Source organism: Diplotaxodon limnothrissa, linkage group LG7 (genome assembly GCF_057381915.1).
Source record: "Diplotaxodon limnothrissa isolate DT_005_m linkage group LG7, D_limnothrissa_male_GT1.1, whole genome shotgun sequence".
NCBI classification, from domain to species: Eukaryota; Metazoa; Chordata; class Actinopteri; order Cichliformes; family Cichlidae; genus Diplotaxodon; species Diplotaxodon limnothrissa.
Window position 1 is genome coordinate 41,205,489 of NC_140602.1, and position 18,834 is coordinate 41,224,322.

The following is an 18,834-nucleotide window of genomic DNA, read 5'->3' on the forward strand; positions in this document are numbered from 1 at the left end:
TTATTGCTGTGGCAAACTCCAAAGAAAACAAGAAAAAAACAACAACAACAACACTGACCAGGCAATAATTATTTAACCGTGTGATCTATGTTTGTGTGTTTCTGGAAATGTGTTCATATATGTTTCTGTGCTTTTGCCTGTGCTATATATGAATGTGGGTCTTGACAGTTCACGAGTCTGGGGTCAGTGTTAATAAGACGATCACAGTGCTACCTGTCTGCCATTTCACTCTCGCTTAGAAATCCTCAAATCACGGCATCGTCACACGAATGAGATCCTTCATGTTTTCTTCACCACAATTTGAAATATTGACTCAAAAATTCAACAGTGATGCGCTACAGCCACTGCAAGCAGATAAAAGAGGGAGCACAGAGGGTTTGGAGGACCTTTAGATGCTGATGGGAGAGGACTGTGATTTGACTGCATATAGACTGAGGCTACTGATAGATTATGGGTGAAGGTAAAGTACGCTACTGGGGAAAAAAAAGAAAACAAAAAAAGCAATGGAAGAGCACAGAAAAGCTTGAGGGAATAGAAAGTCAAGCTTTGTGCCCTCAGAGCTGCTGTACAATGCAATCGAGCACCCACGCTTTTTCCAAAGAAAACATTCCCGCTGTCTGAAAACATTCCCCCTGAAAACACGAGGGGAGCTAGAGGTTCATTTCTCATCCGCAGTCAAACAAAGCTGAAACCCAAAGTGGACGAGTCCCAAAGAAACAATGAGGAGCGATCTTCATCCACAAAGGAAAAAAAATTAAAAATGTAAAAAAACGCACGCGGACAAGAAGTCACGAGCAGGGCAGCACGGCGGCTTTCTCATTCCAGCGCTGAGCACGCCGTGACATTACAGGGACAACAAGCCAATCATGGGGAAGGGCTCAGCGCCAAGCCGGAAGCAAGAAACACATGCGGTAGAGAAAAATACACGCACACACACATACACACACTGACACATGTCCACGTAGCATAGAGTGCATATATCACATTTAGAATAACAGGGCAAAGGGTCCAGTGAAAGAAGCGTTGGGAGGCTCAGCAGAGGCTTAGCTGTATAGAGAACCATCCATTGAGGGACTTCTTTTTTTTGGCTGTAGTGTTATTAGACTCAACTTGCTGAAACAAACCACTCCAGTTGGGGGAAAGAAGGCCCTTAAAAAAAGCCTGTAACCCTTATGTGGGTCCGCCCCCGTACCTTGTACCCCTTCAGTTTGTAGATAATGACAGTTCAAAAGGGCATGCACCAGCAGTCATCATGCGATTACAGTTCACAGGAAGCACTTTGTTGCTTTTTTTTTTCTTAGTTGTTTAACTAACATTTATGTTTTTTTGTATAAAAAAGAAAAAGAAACGGTATCGTCATGCCTTAGTCTAGTTGATATTTTTTTTTACAAATATTATAAAACTACAAGTTTAATTCCTGTTTTTTTTTCTCCTCTTCTATTTTGTTTTGTGGTGCTCCATGGTCACAGGTTGAGGATGATTCTGTTTGTTTTTTTGTTTTTTTAAATAGTCTGCACTTCCTCCATGCTCATTTTCCTCTGCGGTCCGGTCGTGTTTTCGTGGAGGATGGTTTGGCAGTGGCTTTCCGGTCCTACAAAACAGAGACAAGGAGTACACCAGTAGATATGCATCACATGGGCTAAATTAGTCTTAGCTTCTATAAAATCACTGCCAAAGTTTAACGAATGAGACAAAACGACGTATGAGAGATGATTAGGCTCTAACAGGCTCCAACAGGGTGCCGTAGAAGGCATCTATCCAAGCACTGGGATGCACTAGTGCTTGTGTCCCATACCTGAAGGGATGGGCAGAAAGTGTATTTCAGTGTTTAACTCTCCGCAGACTGCTGCACTGCACTGACTGAGCGCCCTTTCTCACATCCACCGCCACCTGGAGCAACGGAGGCAGAGAGGAAGGAAGGAAGGAAGGAAGGAAACAACACTTGGACCAGTTAACGGCTGAAGCCTCCATGTGAAACCAGAGCAGGAAACTAACTTGTCTGCCCACCTGGCCGCTGTGGCTCACAAATTTACCATCATTTCACAGTTAATCAGCCAATCAGTCACAAAAGATTTCATGCCATACAAATGCCCGTTTTTATAATGTCATTTTTAAAAAGCTTTTTTTTAATGATGATCTCTGAATCATAATTGGTTTAAGTTCATATCTGCTGTCAACATTTGCCTTGTGGCTGCTGTTAATTTCCCACCCTGTTGGCCAGGCTTTGTGAATAACTCACAGTAAAAAGCACGGGGTTTGCAGTGCTTGGGTGTGACAAAAGGTTATCAGTGTTAACTAAAACTGAAAGTAGGTGTGAAGAAGGTTTCAACTAAAGTTCAAATTAAAACTAAAACAAGTGAGAATTTTTACCAAATGAACTAGAACTGAAAATATACAGAAAATAAATAAATTCAATTAAAAAAAATAATAATAGAATAGAGCGATGATTGTCCTATTCCAATGGTCTGAATGGCCAGAGTCCTTCAAACTTATATAAGGGGGAAAGGTGGCTCATTACAGCCAAAGTATGCAGAAGTGCTGAATGTATAGCATATTGAATCTTTAAGCAGACTGATTACATCAGTAGAAGACCGCACCAGCAGCTAACTGACGCTACTGTCTTTGCAGGCTCATCAAAACTGGATGAAAGAACATTGGAAAAATGTCTGGTCTCATAAGTCTTTCGAACACAAGATAAAATGGCAGGGACCACATTTTATGCAAATAACGTGAAAGCATGGCTCCATCCTGCCATACATCAGTGGTTCAGGTTTGAGTCGATGGTGTAATGGTGCAGGGATATTTTCTTGGGACACCTTCAGCCGGTGAATACTGACTGACCAACAGCCTACTTAGTGTAGTTGATGACCACCTCCATCCCTTTATGTCCAACTTCATTTGCTGCTTTTCTGATCTTTCACTATACTTCCCCAATTCTTCCTGTTCATAGTGAACTCCATTGCAACTTCCCTGTGCAACTTTTCAGAAAGTCCGGCAGGCTATGTGCTGTTGAATTTTGGAGCTTTGCAGGCAAGCACATCTGCACTGGTTGCAGAGTCACAATCCTTCCCTTTGTGCAGCCAAAGACCTTTGGCAAATGTTTTAGTATTTGTCAGTTTGGTCAAATATGTCAACGCAATATGCACAAAGACATTTCACTGCTGTGAGTCAAGGTTTTGCATTGTAATGTCTCTTGGAATTACTTACATTTTGCCCATGACAAGCACCCAAATGTCACCATGAAAAATAGGTAAACTCAAAAAAAGCAACTGAACAATCAAAACTAGACTGAAATGAGCAAATCCACCATGAAAGCTGAACTCAAAATAAGTGAATAAATAAAATTACACAAAACTCATAACAAATAAACAACAATTATAATGTTGGTATGACCATGATTCACTGCAAATGAAAAATACCCACAAAGTGACTCACCTTTCTAGCAAGTGCATTTCCACGTTCTTCAACAAACTGTGCCTCAGCAACATACTCCTCCTTCTCCTCTCTCTGTTAAGAAAAAAAAGGCCACAATTTATATATATTTATAAAATCCATTTCTAATTCTTAACAAGGTGTTCTCAATCACAAATGTTAAATCATATTAATGGGCAGCTTTTCATTAGATGTGTTGAGCTGTGCAACACATCATTCTGCTCTGGTTCTGTGACTGATTGTGGTCAATCATCTGTTCTGATGATCGTTCAGTGAGATTAAGCTGTTGATGATTTTTTTAAAAAAAATCAAACTGAATGACGATCTTCCCGGTTGATCATTAAAAAAAGAAAACATGGAAAAGATGTTCCCCCTCCAGGCGCAGGGAGCGGCAGGTGGTCGGCGTTGCAACCTGACCTGTCCCCGCCTCTGCTCCTGTTCCCAAGCTCGCTGGCCTGCCTCCTGATGAGAGAAGCCCAGCCCCTTGTCAAAGGGCTGCGTGCCCTGCAGGAGGCGCCCACGCAGCACATGAGAGTAACCAGTGTCACACACCGGAGTCAGCAGAGCCTCCTGGGCCACGTGCAAGCCTGGCACGTTGCCGTCACGCGTTGATGACACCGAGCCCACCCAGCCTTGTAGGGAGTCCTTGTCTGGCATGTAGGGTTGAAATGCTCCTCCTCCCACCATCCTGAAAAGCAGAATGCGAATAGACCAGAGGGAAGGGAAACAAAGAAAGCACATATGTTAATTCTGAGTACAGGCAGTGGAAAAGAAACAAATATAGAGTGATGGCGATCACACACAGTTGACTTACCGGTTGTCTCCGTTGTGCTCTGTAGCTCGACCCAGCCCCGTTATCTCACACCTCTGGGAGTACACCTGTTGGCCTGAAACAACAGAAATCCCTTCCACTGAGCCCAGCCCTACCATTCCACCTCCTCCTTTTGTTCCTCCTCCTACAGCCACACTCTCCACTCTCCTCACATCCGACCTCTGACCTCCCAGCTGGCCATTTAGATTGACCTTGGGAACGGCACCACTGGCTCTCACCCTGTCCCTTTCCGCCAGTGCACTTGCTGGCTCCTGTGGTGCCTCCTCCTCCTCAACCTCCCCTTCCTCCTCCTCCTCCTCCTCTTCCTCCAGCTCCATGATGGAGCCGCTGGCCCCGCTGGCTCCACTGCTTGGGCGACCCAAGCTGCAGGGTAAGGAGAGTGTGGCGCCCTCTGAGTCGTCAGCCCGACTGCTTCCCTCTAGTGATGAGTCCTCCACTGTAACCAGAGAGGGGCTGACCCCTGCTGGCCACACCTGAACGTCCGACATCTCCATTAATGTATCTTCCTCTGTGGTGGCAATGGGGGCGCACTCGAGGCTGGAGACCTCTTGCCAGTAGGGCTCCACGCCCAGTGGAGATGGCAAGCTGTACTGCATGGAGGCCGGGGACAGAAGCTCCTCCTGCACCAGCCCATAACCTGGAGGGAAAACAGGAGCGAGACAAGAGATAGACTAACACCAAGCAGGCACAGCCACTGAGAGGATGGGGAGGTGGTGGGACAACTGTTTCTCCAACCTACCAGGGAAACAGTGGGGCTCAGCTCTGTCCCAATATACCAAGACAAAAGACTTTCTCTTAATCAATTACTTATCAATCACAATTTAGAATTCTAATTTAGGATTAAGATGCCTTGATGCTAAGCCAGTAATTCTGACTTGACTCTCAGTTAATCCCAGCCAACATGTTGCTTTCACGCTTTCGATCTAAAAGGCAGAACACAATGATATTACTCAAAAACTGTTACTTTGGCTAATCGAATAAAAAAAAATTTCTTTTCAAGTTTGCAGAGCTATTCAGGTAACTGTCATTGGGACACAGCAATTTGTGAGGTGAGAGATAAAAGAATTTGGTGAGTCATCCATTGTTTGTGAGGTGAGTGATGCTGGGCTCTAGCTTGCTCCCACTTTCGGAAAGTGAATCTGCAGAACAGAAACTGTTTCTCGATAAGAGAAAAGAAAGATGAGTGTAGGGTTCTTTAATTGATTGTGGGGTTGGCACGATATTCTTTTTTAATAATTTAAGGCTTTACTCTCTTTAGTATAAATTTTCATCCTTTTTTGCTTTACATCAACATTTTATTATAATTTTTTTTTCAAGGTAGGTTTAATTGGGGTAAAGCCTGGATTTTCCACATAGAGGATTGCACAAATTTTGTTTCCGGTGCTAAAGTAGCAGCTGTGATACAATTGCCAAACATGTAATGAAACATCGCTTATCGTTCCAACCCTTGTCACAAGTCTCTGCAGGGGAATCAGCAGCATCTTGCAAATTCTGGAAAAGAAAATGCAAGTTACTGCCGCATTCTCCCCGACTGCAGCTGCAACTCAGAGTCATGCATTCATGTGTCTGTACGCAAAAGATCCCCTGCCCAGCACCCACTCAGAAAAATAAACAAATAAAACAAGTCACATGCACACACACACACACACACACACACACACACACACACACACACACACACACACGCGCGCACACACACACACACACACAGACACACACACGCGCACACACACACACACACACACACACACACACACACACACACAGACACACACACACACACACACGCGCACACACACACACACACAAAGACACACACAACTTTTAATCTAAGGGTAACTAAAAAAAATAGAATCACTGCATGATGTGTTGTTTAATCTTATCCTGCTAAATCATAAGTCGTTGACTAAGTCGTTGATTATATTTGATCCAATTAGATTGGTTTACACATTTCTATTATTAGTTCCAGGATGACACTTATTATGCAGCTTGTTGGACTACTTGACAAAAAGACGCACAAAAGCACACAGTCAAATTCACAATCACACACTGTAGTTGGTTCTAATTTATATCATACATATTTTAAAAAGAAAATTCAAATTTTTGTTAGAATCTTTATGTAATCTCATTGAGATTTGACATGATCTGAGATTTTCGTTTCAAAGCTTGTTTTATTTTCTTTGATAAATAATTAAAAATTATTAAATATACATTTAAAAATATATTTTGAGGAAGTGGCATTTTAATGTCTTTTTTCATTGTTTATTTTTTAAGACTATTTTTACATTTACAGTGGGGCAAAAAAGTATTTAGTCAGCCACCGATTGTGCAAGTTCCCCCACCTAAAATGATGACAGAGGTCAGTAATTTGCACCAGAGGTACACTTCAACTGTGAGAAACAGAATGTGAAAAAAAAAATCCATGAATCCACATGGTAGGATTTGTAAAGAATTTATTCGTAAATCAGGGTGGAAAATAAGTATTTGGTCAATAACAAAAATACAACTCAATACTTTGTAACATAACCTTTGTTGGCAATAACAGAGGTCAAACGTTTACTATAGGTCTTTACCAGGTTTGCACACACAGTAGCTGGTATTTTGGCCCATTCCTCCATGCAGATCTTCTCGAGAGCAGTGATGTTTTGGGGCTGTCGCCGAGCAACACGGACTTTCAACTCCCGCCACAGATTTTCTATGGGGTTGAGGTCTGGAGACTGGCTAGGCCACTCCAGGACTTTCAAATGCTTCTTACGGAGCCACTCCTTTGTTGCCCGGGCGGTGTGTTTTGGATCATTGTCATGTTGGAAGACCCAGCCTGGTTTCATCTTCAAAGTTCTCACTGATGGAAGGAGGTTTTGGCTCAAAATCTCACGATACATGGCCCCATTCATTCTGTCCTTAACACGGATCAGTCGTCCTGTCCCCTTGGCAGAAAAACAGCCCCATAGCATCATGTTTCCACCCCCATGCTTCACAGTAGGTATGGTGTTCTTGGGACGCAACTCAGTATTCTTCTTCCTCCAAACACGACGAGTTGAGTTTATACCAAAAAGTTCTACTTTGGTTTCATCTGACCACATGACATTCTCCCAATCCTCTGCTGTATCATCCATGTGCTCTCTGGCAAACTTCAGACGGGCCTGGACATGCACTGGCTTCAGCAGCGGAACACGTCTGGCACTGCGGGATTTGATTCCCTGCCGTTGTAGTGTGTTACTGATGGTGACCTTTGTTACTTTGGTCCCAGCTCTCTGCAGGTCATTCACCAGGTCCCCCCGTGTGGTTCTGGGATCTTTGCTCACCGTTCTCATGATCATTTTGACCCCACGGGATGAGATCTTGCGTGGAGCCCCAGATCGAGGGAGATTATCAGTGGTCTTGTATGTCTTCCATTTTCTGATGATTGCTCCCACAGTTGATTTTTCCACACCAAGCTGCTTGCCTATTGTAGATTCACTCTTCCCAGTCTGGTGCAGGTCTACAATACTTTTCCTGGTGTCCTTCGAAAGCTCTTTGGTCTTGGCCATGGCGGAGTTTGGAGTCTGACTGTTTGAGGCTGTGGACAGGTGTCTTTTATACAGATGATGAGTTCAAACAGGTGCCATTCATACAGGTAACGAGTGGGGGACAGAAAAGCTTCCTACAGAAGATGTTACAGGTCTGTGAGAGCCAGAGATTTTCCTTGTTTGAGGTGACCAAATACTTATTTTCCACCCTGATTTACGAATAAATTCTTTACAAATCCTACCATGTGGATTCATGGATTTTTTTTTCACATTCTGTCTCTCACAGTTGAAGTGTACCTCTGGTGCAAATTACTGACCTCTGTCATCATTTTAAGTGGGGGAACTTGCACAATCAGTGGCTGACTAAATACTTTTTTGCCCCACTGTACTTTATATTACTACTAATAATAATATCTAATAATAATAATGATAATAATAATAATAATAATAAAACATTCTGAATGTAAAATTTTTCATATTTTTCACATTTCATTTAACTCGAAGCTTATAACCCATATGTTGATCTTTGGTGATACTTGAACATGGTAACACTTATATTTTGACACAAATCTGGATTAGTTAATTCCGTTAACAAAATATTTTTAATAAACTAGTGTGTCAGTGAGTTCAGATGAATAGAGACTTAACAGTAAAGTTGTATTTCACCCATATGAAACAAAGAACGGCACACTGACAGATCACAATGATAAACCACTGTAAAGCACAAAGTAGAGGCTGTGCTGTAATGTGAGGTTGCAGGCCGAATAGACAACCCACAGAATGAGTATAGTATGAGGTTAAACTCAAAATAATACTTTTAGTTCAAATGTCTTTGTGCAATGAAACATGTTAATTCCTGATCCTCACTATATCCTGGCATCAGGGAAAGTACACATGAACTAAATACAAAAAAAGTGTGTAAACCCTATTAGCATTTAATGTGTAATATCTTTTTAAATACACTTTTAACAGAATCAGTCATGAATTTATGCCCACCAAGAAGGCATCCTGATATCTCTTTGTACTAAATGGAAAATGCTCTGACGTTCATCTGTGGAAACAAAACACAGTTTAAAGTGAGACGTATCTGAAAGTTACCACAGAAAGTTTCTTAGACCTTCATGCACCGCTACTTTTGTTCATTTAACCATAATTTAATGTAGTAATGAGGCTATGGGCAAAAAACGACTGAGTAAAGCAACATAGCAATTCTACCTTGTTGTACTATCAGTAAATCTACTTCTGTATATTTCAATGACACACTAATACTAATTATCACAGTACGCACATCTATGGAGCTAAAAATCTAAACCTTTTCTGATGTGATCCACAACACTGTAATGGGTAAAATACACCTTTACTGTGTAAAGTAATTGTCTCTCAGAGTTTATGCAACAATGGTCCATTGTGTGGGTACACATGTGTGTGTTTCTGGGATGGTACAGGGCCAGAATGATCAGAGGTGGCATCAGAATGAGGTGAGCAAGGAGGGAATGAATCAAAATTAGAATGAGAGTTAGAATGAGTTAGATGAATGTGGGTTAGCCCTTCCCTTCACTCCTGCTGCTGAAACACAGACACACTCACACAGGTGTCAAAGGCACAAAATGTAGTGAAGCACAAATAAACTCCACGGAGAATCTCATGGTACAAGAAACAGAAGAGAAGAGCACTACACAGCACACTTTACCACAGCAAACACACACTCACACGCACACATACATGTATAAACGCACAACACTGCATTCATTTAAAAACACACAAGGAGGACACACACTTTTAGCTCACAGGTGACGCTCGGATGTACAAAAAAACCATACACACCAGAATCAACACACACCTCACAGTAAAATCCCTGCTGGCAAATAACGTTCACACAATGTTAGCAGCAAGGCCATCATCAGACTTGGGCAAAAAAATACTGCATAGAAAATTTAGTTATAGATAATTCATGGCATTTTTTTTCATTGGTTACTGGATTTAGCTCTTTTAATTTTACATATAGTAACTGCCAAACCAACTACACAATGGTTAAGTGTTAAACCACTCAAATTGTAACTTACCAAACATGTGATTATTTTGCCCATGAATGAAGACCACCACAGCAACATTGTATGTTGAGCATTATGTGCTATGCAGCTGACCATGTGTTATAGCGTAGCATTAAAAAACACACACCATTTATTTTACAGGAAAAAGAAAAAGAAAACATTTGTTTGTTAATATAGTGTTAAATAAAAGACTGAAATACATCCATGAACAGAGAAAATATTTTACACTGTGAAGAAAACGTCATACATTGAAAGCATGCCATGCACATAAAAGATGTCACAAACAGCAAACGTTATTCTGTTCAAGAAACTCTGTGCTCAAACGCACAAACACACACACCCACGCACACCTTTACAAATGGCCATCTTGTGTTGGGGTTAAAATGAATTTTAAAATATTTTTGTGTAACTAAAATATTGAACTTACTCTCTATAATCTTGGAAGAAAACTAGAAAAAGTATGAATAAATTTCAAGCTCGGCTATATGATGTCATTTTTACTTGACTTACTTTGAATAAATAAGTCTGAAACACACACACACACACACACGTGCACACATGCACAGACACACACAGATATTGGAACAGCAAAGCATGCAGCATGCACATGCACAAACTGTAGTACACACACAGAGCTGTTTTAAAGAGGAGGAGAGGGTCCCCACTCGACTGAACGAGGGAGGAGCGCGGGAAAATAAGATGACAAGAGAAGAGGAGGCCCAGAGGTCAACATGAGGTCATATGAGGTCAGAGGTCGGACAGGAAGAGCTGTGAGGAGGAAGAAGAGCAAGAGAAGGGAGGAGGACGAGGAGGAGCGGGGCAGCTGGGCAGCAGATATGACATGTTACAGGTTCAGAGAAAAAAAAAGACAGAAAGTAGGACAGGATCCCGAGGAAAAGACAAAATTTCAAGACTGCAAGAAGACATTGTCGCTGGGGACCAATGTCTGCTGTCGATCAAGCACAACGTGACAGGTGAAATTTTATCTTGTTCTCAGACAGAAGAAAGAGAAAGAAAGAGGCAGGGACAGAAACAAGGTATGGAGGCCCAGAGCACACTGTCATCTGTGCACCAGCGCCACTTTTGACTAGTGTATCCATCCCAGACAGGACACATAAGGGCGTGTATGCACACACACGTGCATGTATGTGTACACACACGCGCGCAGAGCCACACATACACCCACATGTAATCTATAAAATCTCGAACGTTACCCATACGTTAACTGTTGGCTGTTTTGCAGACGACTTAAACCCCTGTCAGAAAAAGTGACTTATCCTCGTTTCTCATATTGAGTCAGAAGAATAAATGGCATCATGTTTAGGGCTCAAGTATGAGGTGTGAAAAAGTGTAACGTAAAAAGAAAAAGTAAAAAATAAATTAAAAAAATGAAAATAAAATGATGTGTGCCCCAGTGAGGAGAGGCGGTGTTACTGCATGCTGCAAAAAGCTTGCTTCATGGTGGAAGAATGACACCATTCCTGAGACCTCAAAAATGGTATTTGAGAATCATTATCATTGGTTTCATCATCATCATCATCATCATCATGTGCACTACAGGTCATGAGCAGCAAACCACCATGCAACCCAAGTTCCCTTCAACTTACCCCTTCTGAAAAACGGGGGTCTAATAACGCGTGGCTTGTGCACTAGGCGCGATGGCCTTGTGTCCGTGATCTCTTGTGGGGCAACAGAGACAAGGTAAAGTGGCTGTTACCCAGACTCAGAGAAGGCAAGGAGGGGTTTTCAGAGGTGGAAAGTAAATGAGAATAAAAGCCTCACCTTCTTGGGCTGAAGAATTTAGTCTCTGATTTTTGGCAGTGAAGACTTTTTTTAGGAAATAATTTCCGCTCTATGCTTTCTGCAACTTTTTGTGGGGTCCCACCGTGTTTTTTCCATTTACATCTGCATTTCCTGATATTTTGTGGATGTATCTATTTGGAAATGACCAAGTACACCAGATACTGCACTTGCACAGTAAATTGAGCCTCTCATTATTGTTGCCTCTAAAGTCTTCTTGAACAGGAAATTCCTGAAAACTTTCCATTTCTGACGGTTACAAACCATCATGAGAACATCAGTCTTGCAATAAACATAAAAAGTATTGAACCCTTTGTTTTCTGTAATTACAACACATGTAGCTAGAGAAGTCAATCTATTTAACAATACAAAATACAAAATTAAGGCACAGCATATCTTTGCTAATTAACCGTAAAGAGGTAATTTGTTAAAAAAAATGTTGAACTGACCCTTCTTATATGTCCTGTGTGTAGGATGTTTAATGTGTTCCTGTATCTTACCATTAATGACACTGGGGGACAACAGAGTGGAGTCGCGGTCACCAAGCCGACAGGCGCCCTCCTCTGAAGAACCAGGTGCTGGTTGCGGAGCCTGACCCTCCAAAGAGGTTACAATATCTGCACGATCGATGTTCTTCAGAGCAAAGTAGAGGCTCTCCACTGAGAGGCAAAGGTTCCACGATTTATCACTCAACTTTTCTTTTTAAATATCTGTCACATGCACAGATAAGGATGCCCCGACACAGAAATATTTGCACTAGTCAAAGTTTTAATCGTTTGGTCTGAATTTTAAAGGGATATAGTGCTAACTTACTCTTGGCCCTTTTGCCCTCTCTGCTGGCCCACAGGTTGAGCAGGGCAGAGCTCTGGTCCAGCAAGGAGTTTGGATTCTCCACACGGATCCTATTGATGTCGTCCACACCAAACTGAAGCTCTCGTGCTAACTCTAATGGACACAGTTAAGAATAGAAAGAAACATAAAGCACATATTTATACAACTAAGTCCAAAATACTACTGTATAACCACTCACAGATGAAGTGAATAATCTAAGTATAATGGCACACCTGCAGATTTGTGATATATTAGTAAAAGCTGTTGCTCGTTCTTAGTCACCAACTTGGATGGGAGACTTTGATAATGAGAAACTTGCTAAATCCAAATAATTGGGTTGGAGCATAACACAAAACAGCAAGACGTGGGCTCCTGCTGGTCATCGGTGGTGTGGTCTACGGGAAGGACAAACATAAGTAGGATCTCTGATCTGGACGAATAACAACTGGCAGGGGTTTCCTTAATATTCGGTTTAGTGGTCTACATCATAGACCGGATCTAAAAGATGTACCTAGCCAGGACTCATTAACCCACTGGTTAATAACTGTTCTTTTCTCAGTTGCCATCTTGATGTTTTCAAACAGTATGTGATAAGCGACTCTTTGATCCGTCTGAGAAACCGAGGAACTCTGTACACTAATACAGTAGTGATGTGTCTGTTACAACATAATCCTGCCCTTATACGTGTTTTTCCTAATTTTCTAAACTAACAGGAACCATTGATAGCCTCATATGTGATTCATATACATATAATAATAATGGATTGGATTTATATAGCGCTTTTCAAGGCACACAAAGCGCTTTACAATGCCACTATTCATTCACTCTCGCATTCACACACTGGTGTGAATATATATATATATATATATATATATATATATATATATATATATATTCACACACTGGTGTGAATATATATATATATATATATATATATATATATATATATATATATATATATATATATATATATATATATATATATATATATATATATATATATATATATATATATATAGGCATATAGGCATATAGGCATATAGAGGAGTTATAACAGCTGCTATAAGGTGTTAGTGCTGATCTGTTGTGGTCGGTTTCAACCAAACGTAGCTTTGTACATTACGGTCAAATGTCTCCATTTTGGTTTCGTTTGTCTAAAGGACATTTATTCAAATGTAACTTTGCAAACCTGAGCCCGTTAGTGTTTTTCTAATTGTGTTATTATGAACTTTAACATTTAACAACTGCCAACTGAGGCCTGTAGAGTTTGAGATGGTGCTCTTGGGTTGTTTTTTTTTGCAGTTTTTATAAGCATTGCATGGTCCAACTTTGTAGCTATTTTCTATTGAAGCAATCAGGGTGCATTTAGTTTTTCACAATGTGGCTTTGAATTTCTTTTTCAAATGGCTATATATCCATTTTATATACAGATTGTACAGTATCCAGTGTGACTAACCTGCCCAGCTTAAACCCAGCTGTTCGGATATGATGTTGATTTTGAGCTCAGTCCTCTCCATGGCATTCACTGTGGCTAATGAGAAAAAAAACACACAGACAGTTTAGAAACATGTAATACAGCACACAAGTAAAAGATGTTTCAATGACCTAATAGTATACTGTTTTACACAAAAACGTATTTGGGAAGTCAAACAGATATTGATGTGTGGAAAAAAATATATTTTTTAATTGGGATGAATTTTTTAGACTTTTTATGACTTTTTTAAGACTCTTTTTAGACTTGATAGTGTTGAAGCAAATGTTATTAAGAGGTGGCTAGTATTGACTCATTTTCTTCTTGTTATTCCAATTCATCATCTGTACCTAAAAGACAGTTAAGTTTCAATACGTACCTTGACAAAAGCACTGCTCTGTTGGAGGAAATAAGCAATACCAACAACAGTGTTTTTTTACCCATATAATTCTCAGGGTTAGGACATCATTTGACAAGGAAAGGTCATAATTTGGGGTTCATTCAGGTGCTATTCCTGCTAACCACAGTAGCATTCAGTAACCATTAAATAGAGACTGAGGTGCAATATAGCAGCGCTGTGTATTTGATAGACAGAAAAGGCCTTTATCCATTCACCCTCACTCGCCATCAGCACCATTTAAACCAATCAGAATGGTCATCTTGACTCTCTTTAGTTACCACAGGCCAGTATAAGGGCTCATCTGTCTTGCTCCACTGCGAGGTCCTGCCCATTCTCAGTGCTAAGCTATAGTGCTAATGCTAACAGTATCTGCTGCCATGCCATTGGAAATCGCAGTGGAGACACCAGCGCCATGCAAAACCAACCACAGAAGTCATTCATTGATTGTCACAGCTACCAGGACACTCAGGACAGAAAAAGGCTAAATTGCCATGTGCCATGGAGCCATTTCAGGTCATGTTGGGGGCGACTGCTCATCTTGTGGCTGCACATTCAATATGTTTCCACTAACTGCACTGCAAAAAACTTAGTGGGATACTGTAGAGCAGTACATTGCATCCAAGGCTCAGTTGTTGTGCCATGCGTGCACACGAGACAGGAAAATAGAGAGGGCAGAGTAAGAAGCAGGGTTGTGGGTAAAGTGGCAGTGCAACATTCAGTGCCCATCTCCACTGTGTGTATATTCGGAGAGGGCTGACGGTCAAGCATTGAAGGACTTACCCACGCTGGGCTCGTTCAGTGCACTGTAGCGTTCTCTCAAAGCAAGAGGGGTTAAAGTTCGTCTGCGCTCCTCACTTCCAACAACCTAAAAAATTGAAAGAATTACAATAATTAATCGCCTTACACAGAACTTTTGAACTTTTAACAAACACCCATGTCACCATGTTTGACCCATGTAACATTAGACAGATGTAGCACTTCAGACAGACTCCTGGCAAAGTAATGGTTGATATTAAAATAGTAATCCAGGTAAAATGCAGTAGACTAGATTAAAACACTTTAAACCTTTAAAATAAGGAGTCTCCATACCTTTAAGGTAGCCTGTCAGTCCAAGAGTAAACCCTTTGTCAAAAGGATTAACTGATACTGTGTAATGTTATACTGCTTCAGTTGTATTATTGTACATTTATTTTTTTAATGGAATCTCTTTTTGTCTATACAAAATTAATAAGCGCAAATATTACATATAATACATAATAATATATGTAACACACACATATATTTTGGACAAGCCCCAGTCTGATAGAACAACCTGAAAAAAATGACCATCTATCGAGATAAGGTCACAGTGCGTGATCTTTCTTTTTATCATCTCTATTTATTATGTGTGCATGTTTGCTACCAAATTCTTACCTTGACACAAGGTGGCATGGTTATATTAAGGTTACACAGTACGTGTTGTGTGTCCTCATACTTGGTGCATTTCCGCAGAAAAGACAAAAACCCGGAGGCATCCTTGTTACTGTCTCTGACCTAAACATAGACAGAAAACAGGTAGACAGAGACGAAGAAAGAAAAATAGAATAGAATAATGTGGAGTGAGGGAAAGGAGGAGAATGGAAAGACAGAAAAGGATGAGCAGAGAAGAGCGGGAAGAGAAATTGAGCAGAAAAGATAGAATAGAGGAAGATAAGATGGGCAAGAAGAAGAAAAAAAAATCAAAAAGAGCACTAGATCCCTTAACAGTTGTCCTGAGCATGTGGCGCAGTAACATGGGACGAGAAGCAGGGGGAAACAGGGATGGAAGCAGTCCACAGGCAGGCAAGAGGGAGAGATTTACCTGCACATTTTACCTGGACATCTGTCAGACCAGACAGTTACAGAGTGACCGTGAGAGAGAGAAAGAGAGACAGTGAGACAGACACATACAGACAGGCAAGGCCGCAAGATAGGAAGGCAGGCAAAGAAAGTGAAGGAGTCACAGGACATGCAAACAATTACCCAAGAGAGTTGACAGCTAGACAGGTAAGTTGTTTGTTGCTTGGCTACCAGTATTCATCAAGCTGATTCTGAACAATACTTGACTTATCACATCGACAGACACAGATGAACGGAAAAACAGTGATATGGAAATTACATAAATATGGTCACGGGACAGGCATGGAACGGCTCGTACACACAATATATAACATATACGATCAATAGAAGAACAAATACACAAGTCATCAATGTAATGTGGAATAAAAAGAGATGAAATTATGATGCATTTGATAAAGAACTTAAACACAAAACAAAAACACCCTATCAAATCAGATTGCTGGTTTTTATTACCTTTACATTTCAAACAAACAAAGCACAATGAAAATGAAAAAAGAACAAAAGGACTCACAATGACACACCATGCCAAAAGCTAACTGAAGAAACTGAGAATCCCGAGATCCGATGAACAACCTGACATTCCAATATTTCTAATGTTTATCTTAACTTTACTGCCTGGAATATCTCTCAACTCTATGAAAAAAGGTAGCATATTGCAATTATAGTGCACCAATTATACTGCTGTGTTTAATATGCAATGATTGCAGAGTGAGCACAGGACTGTACTATTACCTACGTGTTTACATCACTGATATGAGAGTGAAAAGCAAACACAAAAACCACCATATGAACGCAGTGTTTGAGTCATCGGCAGGTGCTGATGAGTGTAAATAACTGGTGAGAAGGTCCTTGACATACTGTATCCAAAAACTAAACAACACACACTTTTGCACATGTATACACACACACACAAACAAACACACAATACTGTAGCAACACGTAGCAAGTGATAAAGAAGCAGGCATATGAACAAGCAGCTAGGGACAGACCTTGACAGAGACAGGCAGTCTGTTATCTCGGAAGGCCTGGAAGCTGAAGCTACGAGGCTGCTGAGTGGCCTTCCGAATGGGCACCAAGTTCCCGGAACACTCCAGGTAGAGAGGCATGCCCTCCATTAGCTGTGGAAAATATAACATAAAAGGGAAAAATGGAATTGCTTTTTTTCTAATAACATTTCACAAGCACTCGTTCATAGGGAATTTATGCAGATTTCTCATGATACAATACGCTGTACCCAAAAAACCCAAACAAAAGAATGATCCATTGTCTTTCTAGGTGCAGCAAATGCAATCTATAACAAAAATGGCAAAAACAAGGGCAAGAAGCAGGTGTTGTGCCAAAAAGTGATTGTCTGCCAAAAACTGATTTCTGGTATTTGCCAAAAACTGATTGCTCGTATTTAAACTGCTTTAAGTAACTTGTTGGGCTATAATATGTGAAACATACAGTATGTCAAATGCATCCCTCATGGATGACCACAAACAACATTCGTGTAACAAGGTAGAAGCCGCAATCAGTTTTTGGCAGCGACTTTTATAGAACCTTTATTTATGCAGTTAAAAAAAATCTCATTAACATTAAAAATGTATTTTGTAAGATTAAGTTGGACAGCAGAAATGGCAGCAAATATTACAATAGTTCTGTAAAAATACTTTAAGTGGGGATAAAGGACCGGATTGGTTATAATGTACCGGTAAGTACAATAACACAGAGTTATAAAGATACTTGAAAAAACAGATAATTTTTTAATTCTATATATAACCCCTTTGTAGTCTATTTACCAACATGCGTAAAGATATTACACATTAAAAATACACGGAAACATTGGAAATCAGTTTTTGGCAGGCAATCACTTTTTGGAACAACACAGGTATACCCTGGACAGGTCACCGATCCATCTCAGGGCTAACACACAGAGACAGACACCCATACTTTAGGACAATTCAACATATTCATGTCTTCAGACTGTGGGAGGAAGAACATGCAAACTTTACACCAGGGGTCTCCATCCCCCGGTCTCCAGACCCAAACCGGACCCCGAGAGGGTTTTCCCCCAGACCGCAAAGCATTTCCTCATTTACTATGTAGCTAGATATTTTATTCCTGCCGGCTGCCATGGCTGACTTTTGAACAGGCGTGATGGGCAGCTATGTGGATCAGTGACAAGCTTGCACTTGCCGACAGTAGAATGATGACTTGGCGGTGCACAGTTGAATGAGTAAAAAAAGATGGCTTTATCAAAAGCATGTATAGTGGACTATCTGACATTTAAAGATGAATGGACAAAATTCGCTCACAGCTGACTAATGAACATTTGCATGCATGCTTAAGAACTGCATTGACCCCATTTCACCCAAATTTTAAAATGCTAGCTGCAAATGTACATGCAAATTTCTCTCACTGAAGTGAGAGCCAGCACTGTTTTGCAGTATGTTTTAAGTTACATGGTGTTGAGTTTGTCAAACATATTTACTGCACCGTTTTAAAGCACTTCTTAATTTTCCTGAAAATTGAGGGTTTTTTTTAGGTGAATTGTTTGCACCTTAATGTTGTCCCAAAAAGTTTATTCTGTTCATCTGGATGTAGTGTTTTCAGTCATCCAAGTGATTTTTTTAGTGTCAGCTGACTGC

General features: G+C 40.7%; 1 protein-coding gene across 2 annotated transcripts in view; it reads right to left on the reverse strand.

The window, feature by feature from the left end:
- Positions 1-18,834, reverse strand: part of LOC146628793 (uncharacterized) — a 37,406-nt gene continuing 18,572 nt past the window's right edge. For both annotated transcript variants that reach the window (XM_085359704.1, XM_085359703.1), the window contains 10 exons: positions 17,194-17,322; positions 15,740-15,859; positions 15,107-15,191; positions 13,912-13,986; positions 12,438-12,569; positions 12,125-12,283; positions 4,247-4,901; positions 3,985-4,120; positions 3,436-3,507; positions 1-1,591 (listed from right to left, as the gene is read on the reverse strand). In XM_085359704.1, the coding sequence (XP_085215830.1) occupies positions 1,529-1,591; positions 3,436-3,507; positions 3,985-4,120; positions 4,247-4,901; positions 12,125-12,283; positions 12,438-12,569; positions 13,912-13,986; positions 15,107-15,191; positions 15,740-15,859; positions 17,194-17,322 (1,626 nt within the window). In that variant the 3' untranslated portion in view covers positions 1-1,528. The remainder of the gene's footprint in view (positions 1,592-3,435; positions 3,508-3,984; positions 4,121-4,246; positions 4,902-12,124; positions 12,284-12,437; positions 12,570-13,911; positions 13,987-15,106; positions 15,192-15,739; positions 15,860-17,193; positions 17,323-18,834) is intronic.